Consider the following 26,093-nt stretch of genomic DNA (forward strand, 5'->3'; position numbering starts at 1 on the left):
AAGGAAACGAAAGAACTAAAAGAGAGAGGGGATAGGGAGCGCCATTTACAGGTAACTGGCCACTACGCTGTTAGGCAACCCCTTTATCCAAGATGAATTCTTGTTATTAGATCGTTCTCCACCTCTGTATATTTCCCATTCCGCTCCTCATAAGTCCGATGAGGAATCTTCTACAGATCAGGATAAAGCGCGAGAGACTCGTTCTATGTTGCCCACTGCACGTTCTGCTGAGCTTCGATCTGCTGCGCGCAAAGCCGCCCGTAATTTACTTCTGCCTTTGAACTTTTAGATGACATGAAGAATTGGCAGGAAAGGGAGCAAGTATATTTTACAGAGGTGTTTGCCGCAGAAGTAGTTGAATTGTTTAGGAAACATGCTGAGGAATTGGAGTCTGTTGATATAGCAAATGATTGTAAGCAAATGCGTGGTGGTCTTTTTCTCTTTTCTCAGGTGGCTGACTCTATCAGGCGTTTGGTTAAATTACGTGTTGAAGCAGTCCGTTTGCGAGAGGAGAAAAAGGCAGCAGACACAGCTGCACAAACATCTCAGACCAGTGGAGACTATGATAGTTCATGCGAAACCTATGGGGGAAACCGCGCCTTTGTATGTTCCTCCTAGAGGCGAGGAAACCGATGATGATGAAAGTTCTGCTGATGCAAAGGGTTACTTTATTTATAATTGGGTCTATACTCCTTGGAATAGAGCGGATGTTATGGCCCTTAAAAATGCATTTCCTGATCTGCGCAAAAATCTAGCAGCATTTTATGAGGAAGTTGAGGGTGCTATTAGCTCTTGTACCATGACTTTGCCTGATATTGATTTGTTTTTTGGATTGATATTGCCGCCTGACATGTGGAGAGCTGTGTAAAGTTGATGATTGTGCAACTTTTGGGGCATTATGGAAAGAGTTAGAACAAATGGATGTGGAGCGGGAGCCTGCACAGAAACCGCGTAAATTGATTTTAGGTCTCCCTACAGCTATATTAGTAAAGTTAAAGAAGATTGTTCTCCCTAAAAAGATAGATTGGACTGTATTAGCGTTGTGTAAGCATAAGGCAGATGAATCGGTTTCAGATTTTTTTTACACGCGTTGAGGAGGCATCCATGATTTTCGTGGCCAGTCATAGACAGATGGCACGGGTAGGCATCTGTTTGTCGATAAATATGTTGCAAAACTTTTGCCAGGAATAACTAGTCGCCTTAAGGCCAGTAAGAGTTCATGGACTACCCCTTCTCCGGTTTCTCTTTAGACCATGGCTCAGTATTATGAACACCAGGAATTAGAAGCGAAGGGTAATGAGGATAAAAAGCCTAAAGAGTTGAAAACAAAGGTTATGTTGGCTCAGGCTTATGGTCCGCCTTCTAGAGGTAATGGTAGAGGTGGAAGTGGATCTCATGGTTTGTCCTTTCCTTCCTATACTCGTTCGAATTTGTCTGTTGACCAGTGTGCGTACTGCAAGAAATTTGGACATTGGATTTCTGATTGTCCAGTGCTGCCTGCTCAGCAGTGTCCACGTGGTCGGGAACAAATAAGAAGTCGTTCAGGATATTCAGGGCCTAGAGGAAGCACGAATGATCGCGCTAGGTTTGATGCTAATACACGTGGGCAGGATGGGTTTAACACTTTTGATAGAAGGAACCAATATCAAATGTTCGACTATGTGCCATCTGATTTTCAAGATTCTGCTTATGCACAGGATTGCCTAGGATGTGATAAGGAATCAGTTGAAGTTCCAGTAGATCAGAGGGGTCCCTATGTTACAGCACATGTTTTGGGTTCTACTGATCAGTTTCTGGTTGATGCAAGAGCTACTAGTAGCGCCTTATCTAAACAATTAGTTCAAAGGGCTCCCCTGTCTGGCTCAACCATCACATCGATAGGGTTCGATGGAACACCTTCCCTTAGTCCATTGTCACAACCACTTGCATTCCATGTTGATAAGTTTACTGCTTCATGTCCATTTTTGCTCTCTGCGAACACACCAGACAATATTGTGGGTCTTGATATGCTCAAGTATTTCAGGGCTACAATACGATGTTCTCCTGAAGGAGTACGTGTTATTTTGAATGACAACTACCCCACAATTGAGAGATCTTGTCTTGTGAAAGAGGATACTGCATTGGCTTCACTGCCTAGTGGTTGGTGGGCTACTTCAGACACTGATGTAGGACAAATGGTTATTCCACCAGTGCATATTAGTGTCAAGGAGGGCGCTTCATTGCCACGCTTGCCTCAATATAAAATTTCTCAGGAAGGCGAAAAAGCACTCATTCGCATTGTCCATGATTTGATTAAAGTGGGGGTTGTGGAGGAAGTCCCTTACAATGTTTGTAACAGTTCTATTCTGCCCATTTTGAAAAAGGATACTGATACTAGGATTTACAGATTCATTATTGATTTGCGAGAAGTTAATAAGATTGTAGTACCACAATACCCAGTGGTTTCTGACATAACAACACTACTTACTTTGGTTCCCCCGACAGCGACAACATTTAGCGTGATTGATTTGAAGAATGCTTTCTTCTCGATCCCTATTCATCCTGATAGCAGATATTTGTTTGGTTTCACTTTAAATAATCGATCAAACAGATTTTGTAGAATTCCTCACGGGTACACTGAGAGTCCTGGTATCTATAGCCAAGCACTGAAAAGACAACTTGATTATTTCGTCTTACCCAAAGGAGTGGCTCTCATTCAATATGTCGATGACATCTTGTTGGCAGCTGACACGCCTGAACTGTGTGAAGAGTGTACTTTGTCTTTGCTTTCTTTTCTTGCTACACACCTTCATAAAGTGTTACGAAAGAAATTGCAATATTGTAGACCGAAGGTAACCTACTTAGGTCATCTTCTGTCTGAGGGCCATGCACTTACACCAGATCGCATTCAAGCAATTTTAGACACACCAGTACCTTCCACTCAGAAAGATGTCCGTGCATTCATTGGTCTGACCTCGTTTTGTAGGCAATGGATATTAGGGTTTTCTCACATTGTCAAACTCTTGCTAGCACTTTTGACGAAAGATAGTCCAATGCCCCTCCCATGGACAGATGAATGTGAGAATGCTTTCCGACAGTTACGTCAAGCTCTTTGTTCTGCACCAGTGTTAGGCACTCCAGATTACACGAAGCCTTTTACAGTCTATGTACACGAAAAAGATGGATTGCATTGTCAGTTCTAGTACAAACACATTGTGACAAGCAGCGTCCCTGTGCATATCTTTCAGCCGTCCTTGATCCTGTTGCTCGTGCATTGCCTGGGTGTTTTCGTTCAGTTGCAGCAAGAGCTGGGTCCATACGTCAGAGTGAAGGGATAGTTTTGTCACACAAATTGTTGGTGCTAGTACCCCATGCAGGAGATGCCCTTTTGAATCAGACCAAGACACAACACTTAACTAGTGCCCGTTTGACAGGATACGAATTGACACGGTTAGCACCTCGTATTACCTTGAAGAGATGCGCGACACTGAACCCAGCCACTTTGTTGCCATATCCTGCGACTCAGTCAAGGGAGCCTCACGATTGTATATCCTTACTGAGGAACAGACAAAGGGTTGCATCGATTTGCAAGATACGCCCCTTCCAGATTTAGATGGGGAACTGTGGGTTGATGGGTTGCAAACCTTTTGCTAGGAATAACTAGTCGCCTAAAGGCCAGTGACAGTTCATGGACTACCTCTTCTCCGGTTGCTCTTTTGACTATGGCTCAGTATTATGAACGCCAGGAATTGGAAGCGAAGGGTAATGAGGATAAAAAGACTAAAGAGTTGAAAACGAAGGTTATGTTGGCTCAGGCTTATGGTCCGCCTTCTAGAGGAAGTGATAGAGGTGGACGTGTATCTTATGGTTTGTCCTTTCCTTCCTATACTCGTTCGAATTTGTCTGTTGACCAGTGTGCGTACTGAAAGAAATTTGGATATTGAATTTCGGATTGTTCAGTGCTGTTTGAAGTTGCCAGATGGTACGACCTCAGCTGCATATGCAATTACGACACTTCAGACAGTAGTGGAAACAGCTCGCATACCACAGAAGTCAGCTCAAGTAGCTGAACTAATAGCTCTGACACAAGCGTGTGAACTTAGCACCGACTTGCGTGTGAACATCTATACAGACAGCCCCTATGCTTTTGGAGTGGCTCATGATTTTGGCCTGCTTTGGTAGGAAAGAGGCTTTCTTACATCCCACGGGATGCCAATAATGCATGGAGAATTAGTGCATAACCTTTTGCCTGCACTGACCTATCCGAAGAAGATAGCCATTGTGAAGTGTAGCGCACACAAAGTGACTGACAAGATAGGACAAGGTAATGCTTTTGCTGATTGCGTAGCTCGTGAGACTGCAATGCAACGAAGCACTACTTCCATGTACGTAGTGAAGTCTCAAGCTGAGCAATGGCATGATGTTAGAGAAGAAGTATTAGATGTACAGAGATCAGCTTCTGTAGCAGAACTTGAGCAATGGTCTAAAGAAGGACTATTGGACGATGACTGTTGTTGGCGCAACACGACATGGATAAATAAAAATTGCCTGCAGCCTATTTACAACCTATGGTTCAAATGGCACATGGGCTGGCACATGTTGGAGCTCTAGCAATAACTAAATTGCTTACGCAAATTTGGGAGCATCCTGAAATTGCCAGCACAGCTAAAAAGTAGTACAGTCTTGTTTGATTTGTTGGCAGTATAATCCTGGAAAAGGGACACAAACTCCTACAGGAGGGTTTGCTACAACGACTGCACCTTTTGAAGTTTTGCAGATGGATTACATCCAACTTGAACGCTGCATTAATCTGAAATACGTACTAGTGGTGGTATGTGCCTTCAGTAAATGGATAGAAGCATACCCTACAAAGGATAATACAGCTCTTACTACAGTGAAGGTGCTTCTTAAGGAGTTTTTCCCTAGATATGGTGTTTGTAAACTTTTGTGGAGTGACAACAGACCTCATTTTATTGGGCAAGTTGTTGAGCATGTCCTGAAAGGATTAGGGATCAAGCAGAAATTCCATGCAGTCTTCCACCCACAATCAGCAGGATTAGTGGAGAGTTACAACGCCACTTTGAAACTAAAGTTGGCGAAAATACTGGCTTCCACGTCTTTGATGTGACCGGATGCACTACCCTTGGCATTGTTGTCCATAAGATCAGTGCCACATTCACGATCCGGCCTTACGCCCTCTGAGGTGGTACTTGGGAGACCGATTAACATTTGGGGAGTTCCTAAGCCACGCCCCATACATGATGTACCTTGTGTTCTGATGAATAATTATTTGGCACAGTTAACCGACAGTTTGATCTCTATTCATCAACAGGTTCGAGAAGCTCTTCCTGACAGATCTACAGGTGAGGCCCATGAACTCCGTCCTGGCGACCACGTGATGGTCTATGACAGATCAAACAGCTTGGAGCCGAGGTGGCGAGGACCAGAGCAAGTGCTCCTAGCGACAAGGACTGCAGTTCGAGTGACGAGTCGAAAGAATTGGGTCCATAGTACTCACTGCAAGAGAGTACTACCTACCTTGGTGGAACCTTCTGTGTTGACCGACCATCGAGACATTCTGGAGACGGAGAAAGGTCAAGCTATCTCGCCTGACGAATCTGCGGAAGTCTTCCCGGACCACACGAACGCTGGAGAATCACGATATCAGCTGAGACCAAGGAAAGAATCTGCTTTGCTGAAAAAGACTGGTTGAGCTACCGCCTTGGGTTAGTGAAACGGAACGCCGATGTAGCAGGGGGGGGGGGGATCAGTCCTCGGTAGTGTAGTGATTCCCGTCTTGGCCCTTGGTGAAGAAATCAACGGCTGCCCAGGGATAAGAGCTCCAACAAGTTTGTAGAAAGATCAATTATCGCTGTTGCTAAAATGCATAACAAAAGAATCATTTGTGCTGTAGGGTTTGTTGCTGATCTGGTAGTTATGGCAATAATCACCTGGTATGTTGAGAAAGTGGCTCCTGCTCAACAGCTTTTTGTTGCCACTACTACAGTACCAATGGAACATCACTACTTCACGCTTCCCTATCACGAGCAGAAGCATCGACAATCCTACTTAAACAATACTTTTATTCAAATGTTGCATCATACACATAAGGCCACGAATACCACCAACTGTTGGGTGTGTAGGATGACACCATATGTCTTCACGAATATGAGAGCTATTAAGACCAATGGACTATTTGTGATATCTGTGACCAGAGCTAAAGCAGATTTGTGTATAAGTAGTGTTGGGAGAATTCCAGTGGGACGGAGTGAATGTATTTTGACACTGACTATTGAAGGTGCTAATAACAGCGGGTTTTACAGCCTCACACAATACTTATTTTGTGTGCGGAAATAAGTGATATCATCAAGTACCTGTTGGGTGGTCAGGGATCTGCTATGTGTCCTTTCTGTTGCCCCCTGTGTTTTTGGCACATGAGTCATATCACGTCGACTTCAAATTGTACAATGACATTTCCGAGAACAGAAATAAGAGGACAAGAAATACTGATGAGGTTGATTAGACTGATACCACTTTGCAACAATATGTCGATTTTTAATTTGGGTTTGTTCTTTTTCGTGGGTGCTGCATTAAACAGTAGGAAAATAAGGAGACTCACTCGTGTTGTGGAAGCTGTTACCAATCAGACAGCAATGGCACTTGGGAACATTACAGAGGAACTGCAAATTGCAAGGATTATAGCACTCCAAAACAGAATTGTGCTTGATGTGATTTTGGCTGATGAGGTGGTGCATGTCGCATCATCGGTAGCAGTTGCTGCGTATTTATACCAGATCACTCACCTTCAGTATACGACGCAATATCAAGACTGCATAAGATTGCTGCAGAGATTCACCCAGAGATTGGTACATGGACTTTTTCGACCTGGTTCTGGACACTATTTGCTACTTGGGGCTGGAAACTACTGACTATTTTAAGTATACTGTTGGCGATATTATTTACATGCTGTGCTTGTATACAATGTGGTCCTATGCTTTGCTCATGTGCATCACTGTGAAGCTGGTCCAATAAGGATAAAGGCAGAAGTAGTAAGTTTGTTAGTTTTATTGTAGTAAGAATCTCATCCAACCACCAGTCAATCAATCAAGAGTATTTGTAAAGCGCGCTACTCACTCGGGTCTCAAGGCGCTGGGGGTGGGGCTGCTACTGCTCTAAAAGCCAGGTCTTGAGTTTATTCCTGAAGGAGAGATGATCCTGGGTGAGTCATAGGTGGGTGGGGAGGGTGTTCCAGGTCTTGGCCGCCAGGTAGGTGAAGGATCTTCCTCCGGTGGTGGTTCTGCGGATCCGTGGGATGTTGGCGAGGGCGAGGCTGGCGGAGCGGAGCTGACGGGTTGGCGTGTAGTAGAACGTGAGGCGGTTGTTGAGGTATTCGGGGCCCAAGTCGTGGAGAGCCTTGTGTGTGTGGGTGAGGAGTCTGAACGTGATCCTTTTGCTGACGGGAAGCCAGTGCAGGTCCCTCAGGTGAACGGAGATGTGGCTGTGTCGGGGGATGTCCAAGACGAGTCGTGCTGAGGCGTTCTAGATGCGCTGGAGTCTTTTCTGTAGTTTGGCGGTGGTCCCAGCGTAGAGGGCGTTCCAGTAGTCCAGACGGCTGGTGACGAGGGCCTGGGTGACCGTTTTCCTGGTTCCAGTGGGTATCCAGCGGAAGATATTACGGAGCATGCGGAGAGTGTTGAAGCAGGAGGAGGTAACGGCGTTAACTTGCTTGCCCATCGTGAGGGAGGAGTTCAGGATGAAGCCTAGGTTGCGTGCGTGGTCCGTGGGCTTGGGTGGGGGGCCCAGAGCAGGGGGCCACCAGGAGTCGTCCCAGGCGGAGATGGATGGGCCGAGGACGAGGACTTCCGTCTTGTCTGAGTTCAGTTTCAGGCGGCTGAGGTTCATCCGGTCTGCGATGTCTTTCATTCCGTCCTGGAAGCTGGCTCTGGCGGAGGTGGGGTCGTTGGTGAGAGAGAGGATCTGTTGGGTATCGTCGGCGTAGGAGATGATGTTGAGGTTGTGCTTGTGTGAGATGGCTGCGAGGGGGCTCATGTAGATGTTGAAGAGGGTGGGGCTGAGAGAGGAGCCTTGAGGTACGCCGCATATTATCTTGGTGGCTTCTGCGAGGAAGGGCGGGAGACGGGCTATTTGGGTTCTGTCAGAGCGGAAGGAGGTGATCCATTCCAGGGCCTTTCCTTGGATCCCGACGTGGCGGAGGCGGGTTGTCAGGGTGCGGTGGCAGACCGTGTCGAACGCAGCCGAAAGGTCGAGCAGGATGAGGGCAGCGGTTTCTCCGTTGTCCAGCAGGGTCCGGATGTCGTCGGGTGGCAGCGATGAGGGCGATCTCGGTGCTGTGGTTCGCTCTGAATCCGGACAGCGATGGGTCGAGGGAGCCGTTCGTCTCCAGGAAGGCTGTCAGCTGTTTGTTGACGGTTTTCTCGATGACTTTTGCAGGGAAGGGGAGGAGCGAGATGGGGCCGAAGTTCTTGAGGTCTGAGGGGTCTGCGGTGGGTTTCTTCAGGAGGGCGCTGATCTCTGCGTGCTTCCAGCTCTCCGGGAAGGTGGCGGATATGAAGGAGTTGTTGCTGATGTCCCGAAGTTTGGGTGCGATGATGGAGTCGGCTTTGTTGAAGATGTGGTGTGGGCAGGGATCGGCTGGGGAGCCCGAGTGGACGGTGTTCATCGTATGGGTGGTTTCTTCCGTGCTGACCTGAGTCCAGGCGCACATGGTGGTGGTAAGGGGTGTAGGTTCAGTGCTGGTGTACGTGTTCTGAGCACTGAAGCTGTCGTGTATGTTGACGATCTTACAGTGAAAAAAGGTGGCCAGAGTTGCAGAGGTCTTGAGAAGGCGTGATTTCGTTGTTGCTGGCGTTGGGGTTAGAGAGTTCTTTCACGACGTTGAAGAGTTCTTTGCTGATGTGGGTGTTGTTGTCCAGTCGTTCTCTGAAGGATGACCTTTTGGTGGTGCGGATCAGCTGGTGGTGTTTGCGGGTGGCGTTCTTGAGGTCTGTCATGTTGTCCGTTGACTGGTTGTGGCGCCAGGCTTTCTCGAGGTCACGGCAGGATTTCTTGGAGTCTTTGAGATCGTTGGTGAACCACGAGGCTTTCTTGCTGTTGAGGTTGCTGGGAGGGTTTTTCAGTGGAGCATGGGTGTCGGCGCAGTCGGTGATCCACTGTGTGAGGTTGCAGGCTCCTTCGTTGGGGTCCGTGGTGTGGGTGGGAGGGTTAAGGCGCAAGGAGGTGGTGAGTTGATCGGTGGTGATCTTGCTCCAGCATCTTCGGGGGGTTTGTTGAGGGCGGTGGTGGGTCATTGTTTTCCTGAAGTTGAAGTGTACGCAGCTGTGGTCGGGCCAGTGGAGCTCGGTGGTGTGGCTGAAGGAGATGTGGTTGCTGGAGGAGAAGACTGGGTCGAGCGTATGGCCGGCGTAATGGGTGGGAGTGTTGACCAGTTGCTTGAATCCGAGGTTGTCTAGTAGGGCGGTGGTGTTGGTTGTCCTGGTCGTTCTCCAGGTGGAAATTGAGGTCTCCTAGGTGGATGTAGTCGGGGAGGCGAGGGCGAGTGGGCTGATGAAGTCTATGATGGCCTCGCTGAAGTGTGAGCGTGATCCCGGGGGTCTGTAGATGAGGGATCCTCTGAGGGTGGTCTTGGGGTCGGTGTGAATCTGGAAGTGCAGATGCTCTGCGGTGGCGAGGGTGTCGTCGGTGTTGGTCGTGATGTGGATAGTGTTTCTGTGGGCGATTGCGATGCCTCCTCCGGTCTGGTTGACGCGGTCCCTCCAGATGATCTTGTAGCCTTCCGGGATGGCAATGGCGATGTCGGGGGCTGAGGAGGCGTTCATCCAGGTTTCTGTGAAGAAGGCGACGTCTGATGCTGTTTTGTCCAGGAGGTCCCATAGTTTGACGGCGTGCCTGTGGATTGAGCGGGTGTTGAGCAGGATGCACTTGAGGTGGTTGTTGTTGGCGGCTGTTTTGGCTGGCACGGTGCAGGACCGAGTGCAGGTGAAGTAGCAGGCGTGGCAGGTGAAGGCTCCGTGGGTGCGTTTCGGGGTGGCTTAGTAGCAGGCTGGATGTCGGCTGTTGTTGAGTGCGTGGAGGGTGGCGATGTCGTAGCTCAGTCTGGTTGGCTGGCTCTGGCGGGGTCCAGGGGTTCTGGCACTGGGCGCGGTCCAGGCGCGGACGGGCGTAGATGGGTTTGCCTTTGGCGCGCCCGCTGCGCGTACGCGCGGTCCCTGCCATTTATGGCGAAGTGGGAGGGAGGAGCAGCTGGGAGGCGGGAGCGGGGCGGCGAATGGGGAGCAGGAGACAGGAGAAGGGGGCGGGGCCGCAGGAAAGCAGCAGCGGGGAGCAGGGGGGCGGTTGGAAAGAGTGGGAAAGCGGAGCGGGGGAGAGCGAGGGCAAGCCTGGAGAGCGAGGGCAAGCCTGGAGAGCGAGGGCAAGCCTGGAGAGCAGAGGCCCTAAGGAGAGGCAGCAGCAAGAGGGCCAAGCAGGCAGCGGCAGCAGAATCTGGGCACACGGGGGCCATGCGGTAGTAGAGTGACCGGGTCACAGCTCACTGCTGCGCGGTCCCCGCCATTTATGGCCAAGTGGGAGGGAGGAGCAGCTGGGAGGTGGGAGCGGGGCGGCGAATGGGGAGCGGGAGACAGGAGAAGGGGGCGGGGCCGCAGGAGAGCAGCGGCGGGGAGCAGAGGGGGGGTGGAAAGAGCGGGAAAGCGGAGCGTGGGAGAGCGGGGGCAAGCCTGGAGAGCGGGGGCAAGCCTGGGGAGCGAGGGCAAGCCTGGAGAGCAGGGGCCCTAAAGAGAGGTGGCAGCAAGAGGGCCAAGCAGGCAGCGGCAGCTGAATCCGGGCACACGGGGGCCGTGCGGTAGTAGAGTGACCGGGTCAAGGGTCACTAGCAGTACAACTGGAACAGAATAACGAAGCAACTTTTTAAAAAAAACTCTAATTGGCAAGATAAAATTTGGGATGAGCCTGCATCGAATACCAACTAAACAGCTTAACAAATGTGGCGAAAGCTCCCAATCTCAAGATACTTTAAGGAAATATCACAAGTCTTCAAACATCCAGAGAATGAAAGAATGTTTATAAGTTGAATTCAAAAGTTAGTGATTTCAAGTATCCAATGCCAAATAGTCTCTATTAAAAATAATTATTATTTTTTTTTTAAATAGTGCTCCCCACCAAACTTCCTCTGAGATTCTTCACTGCTTCTCTGCCGACTACGCCAGTGAAGCTGGTCCAATAAGGATAAAGGCAGAAGTAGTACGTTTCTTAGTTTTATTGTAGTAAGAATCTCATCCAACCACCAGCAGTACAACTGGAACAACTGACCAGGTTTACTTCTGAAGTTATAAGAACCCATGACATCACACTATGACACTATCAATTCCAATATGACATATCTACAATTGCACATAACATTTGTACAGGCATAAGTAGATTACCACAGACTGCTTGTACACCTGCCAAGAGAAATATTGCAGAAATGAAAGTACAACAAATGCTAAATAAAGAGATCATTGAGATTATGAGTATCAATGTACAGGATGCATATCTAGATTATCCCAGATAAACTAATATTTTCAGCTAATGCTAAAAGGGCTGTCTGTTGTAATTTGGCAGCGATTAGGTTAGCATTAGTAGAATCCATCCTGTGTTTAGAAGTTATCTTGTCCGTTTTGTGGAATCCATTTTGTATTTCCGACAGCCATTTTGTTTGCCATGTGCTACCATGTTTTCTGTCCTACCTTTCTGTTAACTGCTCTTGAAATCTGCCTAGAGACAAGATATATTTAGCATCTTCCACCTTCGCACACGCTCAGTTGAGCTTGCAGCTGTCTTTTCAGCTGCCACTAGAATGTAACTGTCAGGATGTGTTTGGCAAAAACAGCCACTGTTAGCTCCTCCCACTTGCTGACTGTGCATTTTCTGTATGACCTTATATGTACCTGAAACCAGCATTTTGTACTTGTACTGCCTTCATTTGAGCTCCTTTGTGGGTATAAAAGGACCAAGCTCCTTCCATTCAGGGTGCTACTTTATACATTACCGAAGGGTGTTGTGTGAATGTAGTTCCATTTCATGTACATTTTGTACTTTCTATTCCAGTTTCTGTGCCAACTTCTATTCTGTGGTCTGAGAACTCTGTGCAGAGATGGGCGAACATCTAGCACTGGTAGGCCTTGCTGAGGCCCACTACTACAACTGTATTTAGATCTCCTCCAGTGCCTTTCATTTCAGGCAAGTCTCCCGTGCCATTGGCTCAAACAGAAGTAAGTATGTCCTAGGATAGGATAGAAAATTTAGCACTGGAAGATATTGTTCACTCCACAGGTGCCATATCCTCCTTAAATAGTATCCAATGACTGTGCTATCGGGTAGCTGCAAAAATATAAATGCAGGACGGCCATCTGACAATCCTTCCATGGCTTAGGAAAACATCATTATGATTGGATGCTCAGGCATAGACCCTCTGATCTGATAAAACAGGCTGCTGTTTTGTAATAGCTTACGGTAGATTCACCAAATTATTATTGGGATTCCTTTTGGAATCTTGTAAAGATATAAAAAATATATGAAGAGGGAAAGCATTTTTATGATTAACAGATCTATTGCAACAATTGTTCTTGTAAATGTAGATCCGTCATTTCTACAAGTGTCCCTTGTATTTCATTTTGAGGGTTGTTTAGCCTCTAGTTGGCTGGAAATATTTCAGAAAATATATGCCTGCTCCAGATATGCTCTGCTATTTGGGTACATCCGAGCAATGTCTATCTGGTTGTCATACACATGCACTGCTAATTCTCTATGACGAGCATAAGGGCACATATCAAGTGTGCAGGAGTAGAATGTGAGTACTGGTGAGTGGAAAACATGACTACAATGATTATCCTGAGGAGGTGGTTGTGAAGCTCGGTAGATGCAGCTTACATCTTAAAGGAATGATCGGGGCAGATGAAGAAAATGCCATTATATTCCCGTTTGGTTCATTGTTGAGAAAGTAGTTGGCCATTTAGTGACCTAATTTTAAACATAGAATGAACAATGAGGAGAATTTTTACTGTGTGACTTTGATGTTGTTACATAGGCTACTTCATTCCCAATAATACGTGCCTTTATCAATACGTTTTCTCTATGCTTTCTGATGAATTCTCTTTTTTGTGAGTATGACCATGTTTGTTTTTGTCATAATAATTTTAAAATGAATCCACCTGTGCTGACCTGATGAGACGCGCCTGCCAACACGACCGACAAATCTTGGATGTTGAATATACTACTTTTTCATAAATTCTGAATATGTATAGACCACTGATTGATACCGTGATGTTGGACTATAACGACTAGCCTTGAAAAAGCCCTGGCTCTACCTGCCTCATCGGGGGAAACGCATGTCGACTGTTCACTTATTCAATTTTGTCCTCTTCACGTCCGATCAAAGAAAATCATTACAAAAGAGTGAAATGGACATAACAATGTGGTGAATAAAAAGAATCACTTTTCTCTCAACCCAACTTGGATTACTATGTTGTTTTTAAGCAAGGAATTACCCTTTGATACGTATATAACACTGAAAAGCAGGAACACCTGCTCATAACCCTTCCTACAGCTGACGCATCTGTGTGTTTGTGGTTTAGTTTGCGGTTGAAATCCCCATGGATCCGAGTGTTTGCAGCTTGTGCTTGGCGATCCAGTTGTGCTCCCTTGCAGACAAGGTGTGTTAGTCCCTTAGAATTTTGAGATGATTAACTGATCCTGGTATTTTGCTGCGCTTCGAAGATAATGATGCCTTTTGCAAATATATTTAGTTTCATATGTGAATTAGCATGTCTACTAAAAAGGTATCACTGAGGTCGAGTCTTGTTCAGGTGGATTTAAAGGTTGGGTAGTGCAAAGCCTCACATAAATGAAATGATTTCCGTATGGATGCTTTTATTCTGCGTTGTACACGTCTGTTTCAATGAATTGGCCTAGATTGGAGGGGATTGGGGGGTGTTGGAACTTGATGGGTTAGATGCAGGGTCTTACTAGACATTTATTTTAATTTTTGAAAGACAAATACATACATAAAATTTGGTATTCAATTGTGAACTCTAAATAGTTCAGCGCTTCACCTTTTGACAGTAAAATGCCTGTGTGAGGTAGAAAGGGAGACATTAATTACACTCGTTTCTTGGCGGAGGCATGGCTTTATCTTGAGTAATGAATGCATGGACTCAGGTTTTCAAAGGAAGGAGTTGGTTGTTAAGACAGATTAATAGTGTATGCCGACTAATTACAGCTGGAAGTGAAAATCCAAGTCTGTAAATGCCTTTGACATCTTAAATCCTATTTTCAGTTATATTTTGTTTTTTTCCGGTCTTAAAAGCATCCAGTATTTCCTAATAAAAGCAGCGTGAGCTTCTAGAATTAGAATATGGGAAGTTTGAGAGCACATACCAGCTCTCGTCTCGATGGGTTGGGAGTAATATTGAGGTAAATTATGACTCTTACATTTGGAAAGGGGGGGTGCAAGAGTGTTAGTGTTTAGTCGCATTGGCCTTGTGGTGGATGTGGGTGTGGTGGGGGTGAATGGTTGAAGAGCCAAGATTGCCGTACTGCAGTGGTTTAAAGCAGGACGGGAGGAGCTCCTTGCAGATCTCGGAACAGGGGCATTTATGAGGCTGAAGCTATTATGACTGTGTTGGAGGGGGGTGAATGTTCAGACCCGAGGTTTGTCAGGACGTTATGGCGCACAATGCATGCCACCTCCATGATTAAGAAAGCTGTGTAAGAAGGCAGTCCACACATACATAGTCTTGCCTGGCAGTGAGAGGACTTGGCCTACATTTGGTGCTTCTCATACCCGAGTATGGCCCGTCGGTGTTCGTCTCCAGAGAAAAAGAACCATGGGCAATGTGTAAAATTTGTTCTGATTTATGGTAGTTCTTCTGCTGATAATCCAGCGGTTGGGTGCTGATGCAGCCCTGAGCTGTAATCCTAGTCTCAGCACTGCACTGCTTCAGCTTCATTTAGTCAGAGGGACTACAGGGAGGCGTGCATTCTGGTGTTAGCAGACTCACTGTGTAAAGTTTGCCATGCCTCAGACAAAAGGTCATGAAAATGCACCAAACTTTTCCTGCAATGTTAGGAAACCTGATTTAGGTTCACTTCACAAGATGTGCTTTATTTTACATACTATATTTTGCTATGAATAGAACAGTCACAATATATTCATATTTGAACACACAAACTTTTTTAGATAATTTGTTCCGAAGGTGTCTGCTCGTGTCTGGGTAACAAATGTTAGAGTAAAGGTTATCAAAGTAAATGGGTATGAATGGTAGACAGAAATACATAATTGGTTATATATATTTTTTTACATTTCCAATTCGATGTCACTTGCAGGTAAAAATGTGAAATCGATCCACGACCTCAACAGATTACATCTCATCTTTATCCTGGACATCTGTCACTTGGGTGGAGATCATGTGGAAGTCTGCCTGAACAGAATGTATAACCCTGCAGAGGAATCTAATGTGGAAAAATAATAGTGTAGATTTTATTTTCTTTGTTAGTGTCATTTTTTTAAACACGAAAGGTAAATTTTTGTATGGGTATTTTCTTATATGAATTATGTATTAATGTTTTCATTTGTTTACAAGCTAGTGGGTGAATATATGTATCCGTTTTTAATTTACTGTTAACGCTCTGTTACAAAGCCTAATCGATCGCTTTACCTCAGCCCAAACTCGTAATGTGCATTGCAATAGACCAATGAATTATCTTTCTTGCCAGAACCATTGAATTACTTTAAGTTACATTAATGAATTTTCAAAAATAGGCTGAAACACACTGTGATTACGGTATATGTCAATAAAGTATATTTGTACTGACTTTCATAATTTCGTTTGATAAGAATATTTTGTGAATTTTACATGATAAACTAATATATATATATATATATATTATTTCGTATTTCCACACGCTTTTTCCTCCAGGTATGAAAAACACGAGCCCAAAGTGCATCCAAAGATTTATTTCAGCAAAATCGGCAACAGATTAACTCAACGCGTTTCGGGATAGTCTCCCTTGCTCACGAGTCAAGTTGTGTGAATTTCATTGGAGTAATTTAAAGAACATGTGACGAATAAACATAAACAAAAGACTACCGCGATTTAGGTAAACAAAGCGGTAGTTAGGGAATGTTTCTTCTAAATACAATTCACATTTCCTAAACATGGTTAACTGTAATTTAAATTATTGCCAATGGCATTTCGCTATACATTCATTGTGTGTATCGCTTTATTTACAAAAGGCACAACTTATTTTGGTAATCAGCTGATGTGTACCGTGTCAGCGCAAATCAAGAAGAGGAAGAACTAAGGCTTAAATCAGATCAACATTCATAACGTCTCCTTAATATTTAACAGATAGGGCCCCTGTGGGCAGTCCTATTTCTCATTTCTACTCAGTTCTTCCGATTGTATGTATCTTACACATCACGCAAGGTAAAACATCATTGAATAAGAATAAAGCCCATGTGGGCAATCGCAATTTTCATCGTGCGGTGCCTTCCAAAATTGGTTACTTCTATTCGATGCCACCCCTATGGGCATACATTTCATTATTACATTGCGCACACACTGTGAAATCTCAGCGGCTACCATGTGACTAGAATTGAGCCCCAGTGGGCACATTTCCTTGTTTAACCATTACTGTCTGGTGAGCTGTATAAATTTTCTCCTTCACAAGGATTTTCACATTCCCTGAAAAATAATAAAAATAAACTAAATTATAAAAACACACTAACAAGATATTTATACAAATTCTTAAAAGAGTTATATCTACGGGCACATATATATACATCAACTCTTGGGATTATCTCAGGACAGACCATGGGGCACCCAGGTACAGCAAACACAAATCTGACTAACTTCATAATGAGTATAAAAGATCACCCTAAGTGTACTTCCATTTCTTCGTCATTGTTGTGTCCAAGAGGTGTCATGGTCTTATATCTGATTATAAACTTTGACTCTAGTCTCCGTAAACACTGTTGTCTATTTCCACCTCTTTCATTATATTTTATTGTGTCTAAGACGCAAAAACTCAACAGATCTGAATTCTGGTTGTGGTGACTCTGGAAATGCCTTGCTATGGGGTATGTTTTGTCCATGTTTTTAATCGCACGCAAGTGCTCTAAAACACGTAGCTTAGCCTTTTTGATTGTGCTGCCAATGTAAGCTTTCTTGCACGGGCAGAACAATGCATATACAGCATAATCAGTGTTGCACGATGTATGTTCCTGAATTACAAATGGTTCTGCTGCGGAAGACAAAATTGCTACTTTTACATTTTGGCTGTTCTTGCAGGCTTTGCAATTTCTGCATGTAAAAAACCCCTGTACACATGGTGATATCGTTTTGTTGGGTTCAATTGCCTTGCACAATTGGTCTTTTAATGATTTCGCTCTCCTAAATGTTACCTGTGGAGACATTTCTACGCAGGTGGCTATATCAGGATCAGAATGTAACATAGGCCAGAATTTATTTAAGCTTTTCCGCAATAAAAAAGCTTTGCTGCTGTAAGTTGTAATGAACCTGGTCTTTGTTTCTTGTTCTGTTATCTCAGGCTGCTTAATGAGTAATGACTCTCTACTCCTACCCGCCACCACCTTTTGTGCATTCGCAATCGTTTTATAAATCTTTGGATGCACTTTGGGCTCGTGTTTTTCATACCTGGAGGAAAAAGTGTGTGGAAATACGAAATAATTTGCAGGGCTCGCCACCCAGCACGAGCCCCATCGTAAAGAGGTTGGGTCAAGGCGGCATTTCAGCGCTTGCGGAACCAAAATGATTATATATATATATATATATATATATATATATATACACACACAACGGCAGTCGCCGAAACGCGTCTTTTGTGTTGAAGCAAGAAATACACTTTTGGTTTGAGTTTCTCGAGAGTGCTGTACTGATGTACTTGGGAGCTGGGAGATATGTATGTATGTATGTGTGTATATGTATATATAAGTCACTGAAAAAACCATAGGTTTCAGGCCTTATATAGTTAGGAATTAGCATTTAAAAAAACCTTTAAAATTCACTCAAAAAACTATAAGTTTTAGGGGTTTTAGAGTTAGCTGGACATTTCACTCATACAAAACCATTGAAATTACTCCTATATAGTTAGTTGTACTAACTATATTTCGCGCACCCGCAATCCACTGCTGATGTCACATATTACATCATTCATGACATGGTCAGTGACATCACTGATGACATCTCAAATGACATCAATGATCAATGATCAGGATGTCATCAGTGGAAACTTTGGAATATTCTCCACTACTCTCTACTACTTACTCTCTACTACTCCACTACTCTCTACTACTCTCTCTCTACTACTCTCTCTCTACTACTCTCTCTCTACTACTCACGATCTACTACTCTCTACTACTCACTCTCTAGTACTCTCTACTACTCACTCTCTACTACTCTCTACTACTCACTCTCTACTTCTCACTCTCTACTACTCTCACCCTACTACTCTCACTCTACTACTCACTCTCTACTACTCACTCTCTACTACTCTCTACTACTCACTACAACTCACTACTAACTCTCTGCTATTCTTTCTCTCTGCTACTCACTCTCTACTACTCACTACTACTCACTCTTTACTACTCACTCTTTACTGCTCTCTACTACTCACTCTCTACTGCTCTCTACTACTTACTCTCTACTACTCTCCACTACTTACTCTCTACTACTCACTCTACTATTCACTCTACTACTCACTCTGCTACTCTCTCTACTGCTCTCTACTACTCTCTACTACTCACTCTCAACTCTATTACTCACTCTCTACCTCTCTACTTCTCTCTACTTCTCTCTACTAGTCCCTACCACTCTACCTCTACCTCTACGCACACATATACACATATATATGCATATGCATTTATATATATATGTATGTATATATATATACATATACATACATATATAAAGATATATAATCTGCATATCTATATAAATACAAATATAAATGCATGCATACATATACATATATGCATACATATGCATGTTATTTACATGAAAGTTTTAAAAACACTAATAAAAGCAAAGCTAAAAAGCCACCTCATTACAAACAGAATGGCTTTAACTTAAACGAGGGCGAGATCTATTGCATTTTCAATGCTTGTTTACTTTGGTTCCATCAAGAAGGCATTCAGATGTGTCACACATTTGCCATAAATTCTGAATGTTAGCACTCTAGTTGCTCATTAGATCACTGTAGTAAAGCTACTGCTCACCAGGGAAGTCTGCTGCTGGTATTCAAAGTGCATGTTTCAGTCTGCATGTCAGATTTTTTTTAATGAAATAGAAGAGGATTTGAGAAGTCACTCAAAATGTGCCCTAATTTTTCTTTCTGAAGCACTAATCATATTTTCTATGGCAAAATATACCCCCTCATTGTGTTCCTTTTTAAATTAAATGTTTTAAGAGTTACCACTTTATTCCAATCAAGATGGCTTCAGTTGTGCCATACCTTTGTAATAAGTAGGACTGTTAGCGCTCTAGTTGTTCTTTAGAACACTCTAGGAGGCTGCAGTAGAACACAAAGGAATCAACTGACAGTCTCTGTCCTTGTTGGATGTACATGTTTTACTGAGAATATCGGACTTCATTCTCACATGACTGAGAAAGATAATGTGAAATTTACAGAAAATATGCTTTCAGTTTAGCTTATAGATCCCCTTCCAAACCACTGTGGGAAAAGCATGAGATAATAGTTTTCTTACAAACATGATTCATGATATCCCAGCAGAAGGCTGTTTCACATGGTAAAATCACCTTAGAACACACCACAATTCCTAAAATGAGTATGGTACCATCAACAAATGATTTATAATGTACCTTAAAGTCCTAAAACCCTCTATTACCTACAATGCTTTTTAATGAGGTGCTATCATGTATATTGGTCCCAAGATGGCTGCCAACACTTCTTGGAAGAAGTGCTGACAGCCAATCAAATCTCACGATGAGATCTGTGGTTAGGCTCCGCCCATATATATATATATATATATATGTGTGTTTTTGAAGTTAATTTTCATAACAACCACTGGAGCAATTTTCACCAAATATAGCAAAGGCACTTCTGCGTACCAGTCCCTACAATTGTGCCAAGTTTGGTGTAATTCTGTTCAGCGTTTCGGGCTGTAGACTTGTCAAACGTCGTATGGAAATTAACATGGGGAAAAAACGTTTTGGGACCCCCTTTTTTTCTCAGCCCCCACCTCACGAATCCCCCCGAAACTTTCAGGGAAGGAGCGCAGCGGAGCTGGCCAAAATTTTGGAAAATTACATGCAAATTCCTCAACAGGCGCCAAAGTTATTCCCAATAGAATGTTGCGGATTTCCTATGGGAGCTAGGTCCTAACTATATATACCTACTGGCTATCGCCAGTAGGATATATATATATATATATATATATATATATATATATATATATATCCAACAAAGTTGCCTGTCTAAAGGAGCAGCCTCTTAACAAGATGTTCCATTGCCAACAATTCTTTATTGAAGGGTTGCAACGAAGAAACCAACAGCCATGTCACCACAATAGTAAGTTCAGCCTGACGCGTTTCGTGGTCTCTCCACTTTCTCAAAGGCCCAAGAACTGACAGGCAGCAGCACTGCAATTTTCAAGCACCACACCTGATGACGAACCTCCGCCCCAAAGGGGGCGTGGCCATGCATGTGGCCTCTTGGTCTTTGTAGTGCCCAATGTTACTACAGTGAGATGCTGTGCATTTGCCCCAATTTTCGTTCAATAAAATCACCTCAGTGGGCGGTGGGACACAGCTTGAGTCTCCGCTGAAACAATCTTCCCTCAATGAGCGGCTCTTGTCCCATTACGCAACGGCGTTTTACTGTCGTAGCTGGAATGCTGTGAACAGCACTAGGGCTCACTCCGCGGCACAGGCAGGCCGCAACAAATCCAACAAAGTTGCCTGTCTAAAGGAGCAGCCTCTTAACAAGATGTTCCATTGCCAACAATTCTTTATTGAAGGGTTGCAACGAAGAAACCAACAGCCATGTCACCACAATAGTAAGTTCAGCCTGACGCGTTTCGTGGTCTCTCCACTTTCTCAAAGGCCCAAGAACTGACAGGCAGCAGCACTGCAATTTTCAAGCACCACACCTGATGACGAACCTCCGCCCCAAAGGGGGCGTGGCCACGCATGTGGCCTCTTGGTCTTTGTAGTGCCCAATGTTACTACAGTGAGATGCTGTGCATTTGCCCCAATTTTCGTTCAATAAAATCACCTCAGTGGGCGGTGGGACACAGCTTGAGTCTCCGCTGAAACAATCTTCCCTCAATGAGCGGCTCTTGTCCCATTACGCAACGGCGTTTTACTGTCGTAGCTGGAATGCTGTGAACAGCACAAGGGCTCACTCCGCGGCACAGGCAGGCCGCAACAAATCCAACAAAGTTGCCTGTCTAAAGGAGCAGCCTCTTAACAAGATGTTCCATTGCCAACAATTCTTTATTGAAGGGTTGCAACGAAGAAACCAACAGCCATGTCACCACAATAGTAAGTAAGCTGGGTGTCAAGCGCAACACCTCACTAGAGTAAAACGGGACTACGAGATCCAGAAAGCCTTGGAAGTGGCCACGCCCTCAAGGCGGAGTTTTGATTTCAAATGTTGTGCTGATGCCTCACAAGTCTGCTACCTCTGAAGAAATGCCACAGGCATGAAACGCGTCAGGTTGGACTTAACTGTGTGATGCAGCGCCTCCTCCTCGCTGTGTATTCTTCCATTAAAGAAAGTTGGCGAAGGTTACACCTGTTGAGTGGCCCCTTCATACACAGGCAACTCTTTGGATGTATTTGCGGCTTGCCTGAGCCGCGGAGGGTGACCCGAGGCTGCGAAGCTTCCCTGCAGCGACGCCTAAACGACGTAGTTGCCTAAGGGACAGGAGCCTATTTATGGAAGAGTGATATGGCCAGCGGGGACTCGAGTGCTACATTACAAACCACTTGGTCATAAAAGTAAGCTGGGTGTCAAGCGCAACACCTCACTAGAGTAAAACGGGACTACGAGATCCAGAAAGCCTTGGAAGTGGCCACGCCCTCAAGGCGGAGTTTTGATTTCAAATGTTGTGCTGATGCCTCACAAGTCTGCTACCTCTGAAGAAATGCCACAGGCATGAAACGCGTCAGGTTGGACTTAACTGTGTGATGCAGCGCCTCCTCCTCGCTGTGTATTCTTCCATTAAAGAAAGTTGGCGAAGGTTACACCTGTTGAGTGGCCCCTTCATACACAGGCAACTCTTTGGATGTATTTGCGGCTTGCCTGAGCCGCGGAGGGTGACCCGAGGCTGCGAAGCTTCCCTGCAGCGACGCCTAAACGACGTAGTTGCCTAAGGGACAGGAGCCTATTTATGGAAGAGTGATATGGCCAGCGGGGACTCGAGTGCTACATTACAAACCACTTGGTCATAAAAGTAAGCTGGGTGTCAAGCGCAACACCTCACTAGAGTAAAACGGGACTACGAGATCCAGAAAGCCTTGGAAGTGGCCACGCCCTCAAGGCGGAGTTTTGATTTCAAATGTTGTGCTGATGCCTCACAAGTCTGCTACCTCTGAAGAAATGCCACAGGCATGAAACGCGTCAGGTTGGACTTAACTGTGTGATGCAGCGCCTCCTCCTCGCTGTGTATTCTTCCATTAAAGAAAGTTGGCGAAGGTTACACCTGTTGAGTGGCCCCTTCATACACAGGCAACTCTTTGGATATATATATATATATATATATATACACACACACATATTCAGCAAATAACCTTTATAGAGCACAAAGCATGGCATGTGCATTTCAGGATCAGTGATGATATTTAATCCTTTCGCAGCAAACACAACGCGTTTCTGGAAAAACGGTTTCCTTGAACACGAGTGCAACTCGCAAGTGAAAGTGGACTGATAAACAAAACAAAGTGTCATAAACATAGGTGTTACAAATTCACATCAGCGCCATCTTATATTAGCCTCAATTTCCCACTGCATAATGGAGAACATCCATGTACTTCTAATACAATTTCTTTACTAGCAGTGTTCAATACTTTTGTGACTAAACCACATTACAAATTCGTAAAGGATTAATAATAGTGTTCTGATAAAACAGCGTTTTACATAAAGAAATTCACATGTCAGAGAAAGAATAAAAGCAATCCATTGATATTGCAAAGTGCATCATATTCGCCACTAGTATATATAATATAAATATATGCATTGATACTGCTGCAATATATCTAGCCCAAGTGGGCTGTCATTACTCCAAATTCAAACGCACTCATGAGGGGGGCAGAATGCGACAGAATGATGCTCAAGCCCAGCTGCTCGTACGCACGTGTAATGATATGTCAGAGCGTCGTCTGCTACCCTTTACACTTGGTTTTAATAACTCTTTTGCTGGGGATGATTGTCTATTGTTTTATAGGATGGGTAAGTGTCTTCATGACTACCACTCATTTGTGACTGAAGATTAACCCACAAATGTGCCTGCACCCCACATGTGATTGACTGGCATTGGAAGCTCATTATCCACTTGGGTGGCAGACGGTGCTCTGACATATCATTGCACATAGGTATGAGCAGAAGGGCTTGCGCATCACACTGTTGCATTCGACCCCCCTCATCCATTCCTTACTCCCAGGGGAGGTGATGTGTTGGTTCCTTCCTGCTGAGCAGGGGAGGTGATGCATCACTTCCTTACTGGAAGGGTAGGTGATGCGTCTGTCTCCGGATACGGGGCCTTGGTTCCTTACTGCTGGGCAAAGTTGATGAAGAAATTGGCACCCAGGGAGGATCCATTGAAAATCAAGATGGGATGTATCTATTTCACACCGATGAAGCAGGCACTGCGTCCTAGTTGGAGAGGTGCATCGCGGACTTCAGTGATGCAGTGCTCGTAACTGACACTGCAGCTGTTCTTCTGATGCCTGTGACAGAAAGCTGGGGCCTGCGATGAAAGCCCTGGTTGATGAGCTGATCAGGAACCACACTCTGGTGCTGGCAGTGGCGATGCTTCTAAGTTTGTAGTGATGTGTCGATCAAACCAGATGCTCGGAGTCGATGTGTGGATTTTCTCTTCAGGTCACCAGAGTACACTTCCAAGTAACTGGATTTGGTGCCACTTGGCAAGTCCGGGTTTCCAGCAGAAGAGCCCAGGCACTGGTAGGTAAAGTCTTTGATTGCCATGAGACTTCTTATTAGGAGGCAAGCATGCACAAGCCCTTGAAGAACCTTGGAAGGATGATACAGAAAGCAAAGTTCAGTCCTTTCACTCCCAGGACAGAAGCAGCAAGCCAGCACAACAAAGCAACAGGCAGTGTGTCAGTCCACCCTACAGCATCCAGCTCTTCTTCCTGGCAGAATGTCCTTCAGTCCAGAAGTGTTCTGATGTGAGTGTCAAAGGTTCAATACTTATACCCCTTCCTGCCTTTGAAGTAGGCAAACTTCAAAGGAAAGTCTTTGTAGTGCACCAGACCCTGCTTTTCCCTGACCTGGCTCCAGACACACAACAGGGGGGTGGAGACAGATTTTTTTGAGGACAGGCACAGTGCTGCTCAGTCTGTTGATGGCCCATCAGAGCATGCAAGGCACACCTCGGCTCCGTTTGTGTGACTTTCAAGAGTGAATGCACAAGAGCCCAACTGTCATCCTCACCCAGACGTAGATTCTATAGACGGGCAGAGGCATAGAATAGTTACGTAAGAAAATGCCCACTTTCTAAAAGTGCCATTTTCAAACATGCAAGTTAAAAACCAACTTCACCTAAAGATGTACTTTAAAATTGTGAGTTCAGAGACTCCAAACTCCAATTCCCTATCTGTTCCCAATGGGAAATTACATGTAAAAGATATTTCAAGTCAATGCCTATGTTACCTTATGAGAGAGATAGGCCTTGTGATAGTGAAAAAAATAAATTAGCAGTATTTCAATATTAGGACTTGTAAAACAAACCAGTACACGTCCTACCTTTTAAATACACTGCACCCTGCCCATGGGGCTGGTTTGGGCCTACCTTAGTGGTGATTTACATAAAAGGGATGGTTTGGGCCTGGCAAGTGGGTGCACTTGCCAGGTCGAATTGGCAGTTTAAAACTGCACACACACGCACTGCAAGGGCATGTCTCAGCACACCTGGTGCACTTTACTAGGGAGTAAATCAGATATTCCAATCATGGATAACCCAATCACCAATACAATTTTCACAGGGAAAGTATGCACTTTGGGCACTTTATCACTGCTCACGAGTGCTAGAGTCCTAAATCCAACAAAAACAGAAGGTCAGAAAAATAGGAGGAAGCAGACAAATAGTTTAGGGATAACCCTGCAAAAAGGACCGGTTCAACAAACCTGTTTACTTGTTTTAATGTTCTATAGCCGAAGTGCTTCATATAAAAATAGTCCCCTAATTTAAATCACGTAAGAAAATCACCTGCCTGACTGTACTTAACTTAAACCTATAAAGTATTATACAGAAATGTCTTAGAAATAAATATATGAAGTGAAATTTTTAATGTATTTTTAAAAAGTTCTAGATTTTTCTTTGATGCAAACCGAAGGTAACTCCTGCCGCACTCACTATCCGTTAAGCCACAAGTAATGTGTTTGGTGTGTTGCAGACTTCAAGTGCTGCTGGTAGAGAAAGCCATGCTTCATACTGGTTGTCGCCTCAGCACTGCCTTGACCTTTGAATTTCTATATGCAAAAGAGTTTAACCCACAGGGAAGCCATCAACAAAAAGTTAGTTGTGTCTTGTTTTCCAACAAAACAAAAAAGTACATGTTCTTGGAATAACCTCACAAAATATTACACCTTCATTCAGATAATGCTTAGACTCCACTGTCCTTAGCAGTGGCTAGACTGGTATTGATATTGTGCGATTCTCCAACAGTCTTTTGAATTCGATGTTCTGCCTGAGCTATACCGAATGTAGCATCAGACGAGCAATCGCTGAAAAATGTTATTTCCACACAACATTCCTTCCTATGAATTTATCACATATGTGTTTTGTGTGTGTGTATATATATATATATATATATATATATATATATAAGTAAGCC

At 44.5% G+C, this 26,093-nt stretch overlaps 1 protein-coding gene across 3 annotated transcripts in view; it reads left to right on the forward strand.

The window, feature by feature from the left end:
• RADX (RPA1 related single stranded DNA binding protein, X-linked) overlaps window positions 1-15,852 on the forward strand; it is a 228,033-nt gene extending 212,181 nt beyond the window's left edge. For 2 of the 3 annotated variants that reach the window (XM_086918577.1, XM_086918578.1), the window contains one exon: window positions 15,358-15,852. In XM_086918577.1, coding sequence (XP_086774703.1) covers window positions 15,358-15,500 — 143 coding nt within the window. In that variant the 3' untranslated portion in view covers window positions 15,501-15,852. The remainder of the gene's footprint in view (window positions 1-15,357) is intronic. The other variant, XM_086918576.1, reaches the window with a different exon arrangement.
• Window positions 15,853-26,093: the final 10,241 nt, after the last annotated feature.

The sequence above is a fragment of the Lissotriton vulgaris genome, chromosome 4_1 (genome assembly GCF_964263255.1).
Source record: "Lissotriton vulgaris chromosome 4_1, aLisVul1.2, whole genome shotgun sequence".
NCBI classification, from domain to species: domain Eukaryota; kingdom Metazoa; phylum Chordata; class Amphibia; order Caudata; family Salamandridae; genus Lissotriton; species Lissotriton vulgaris.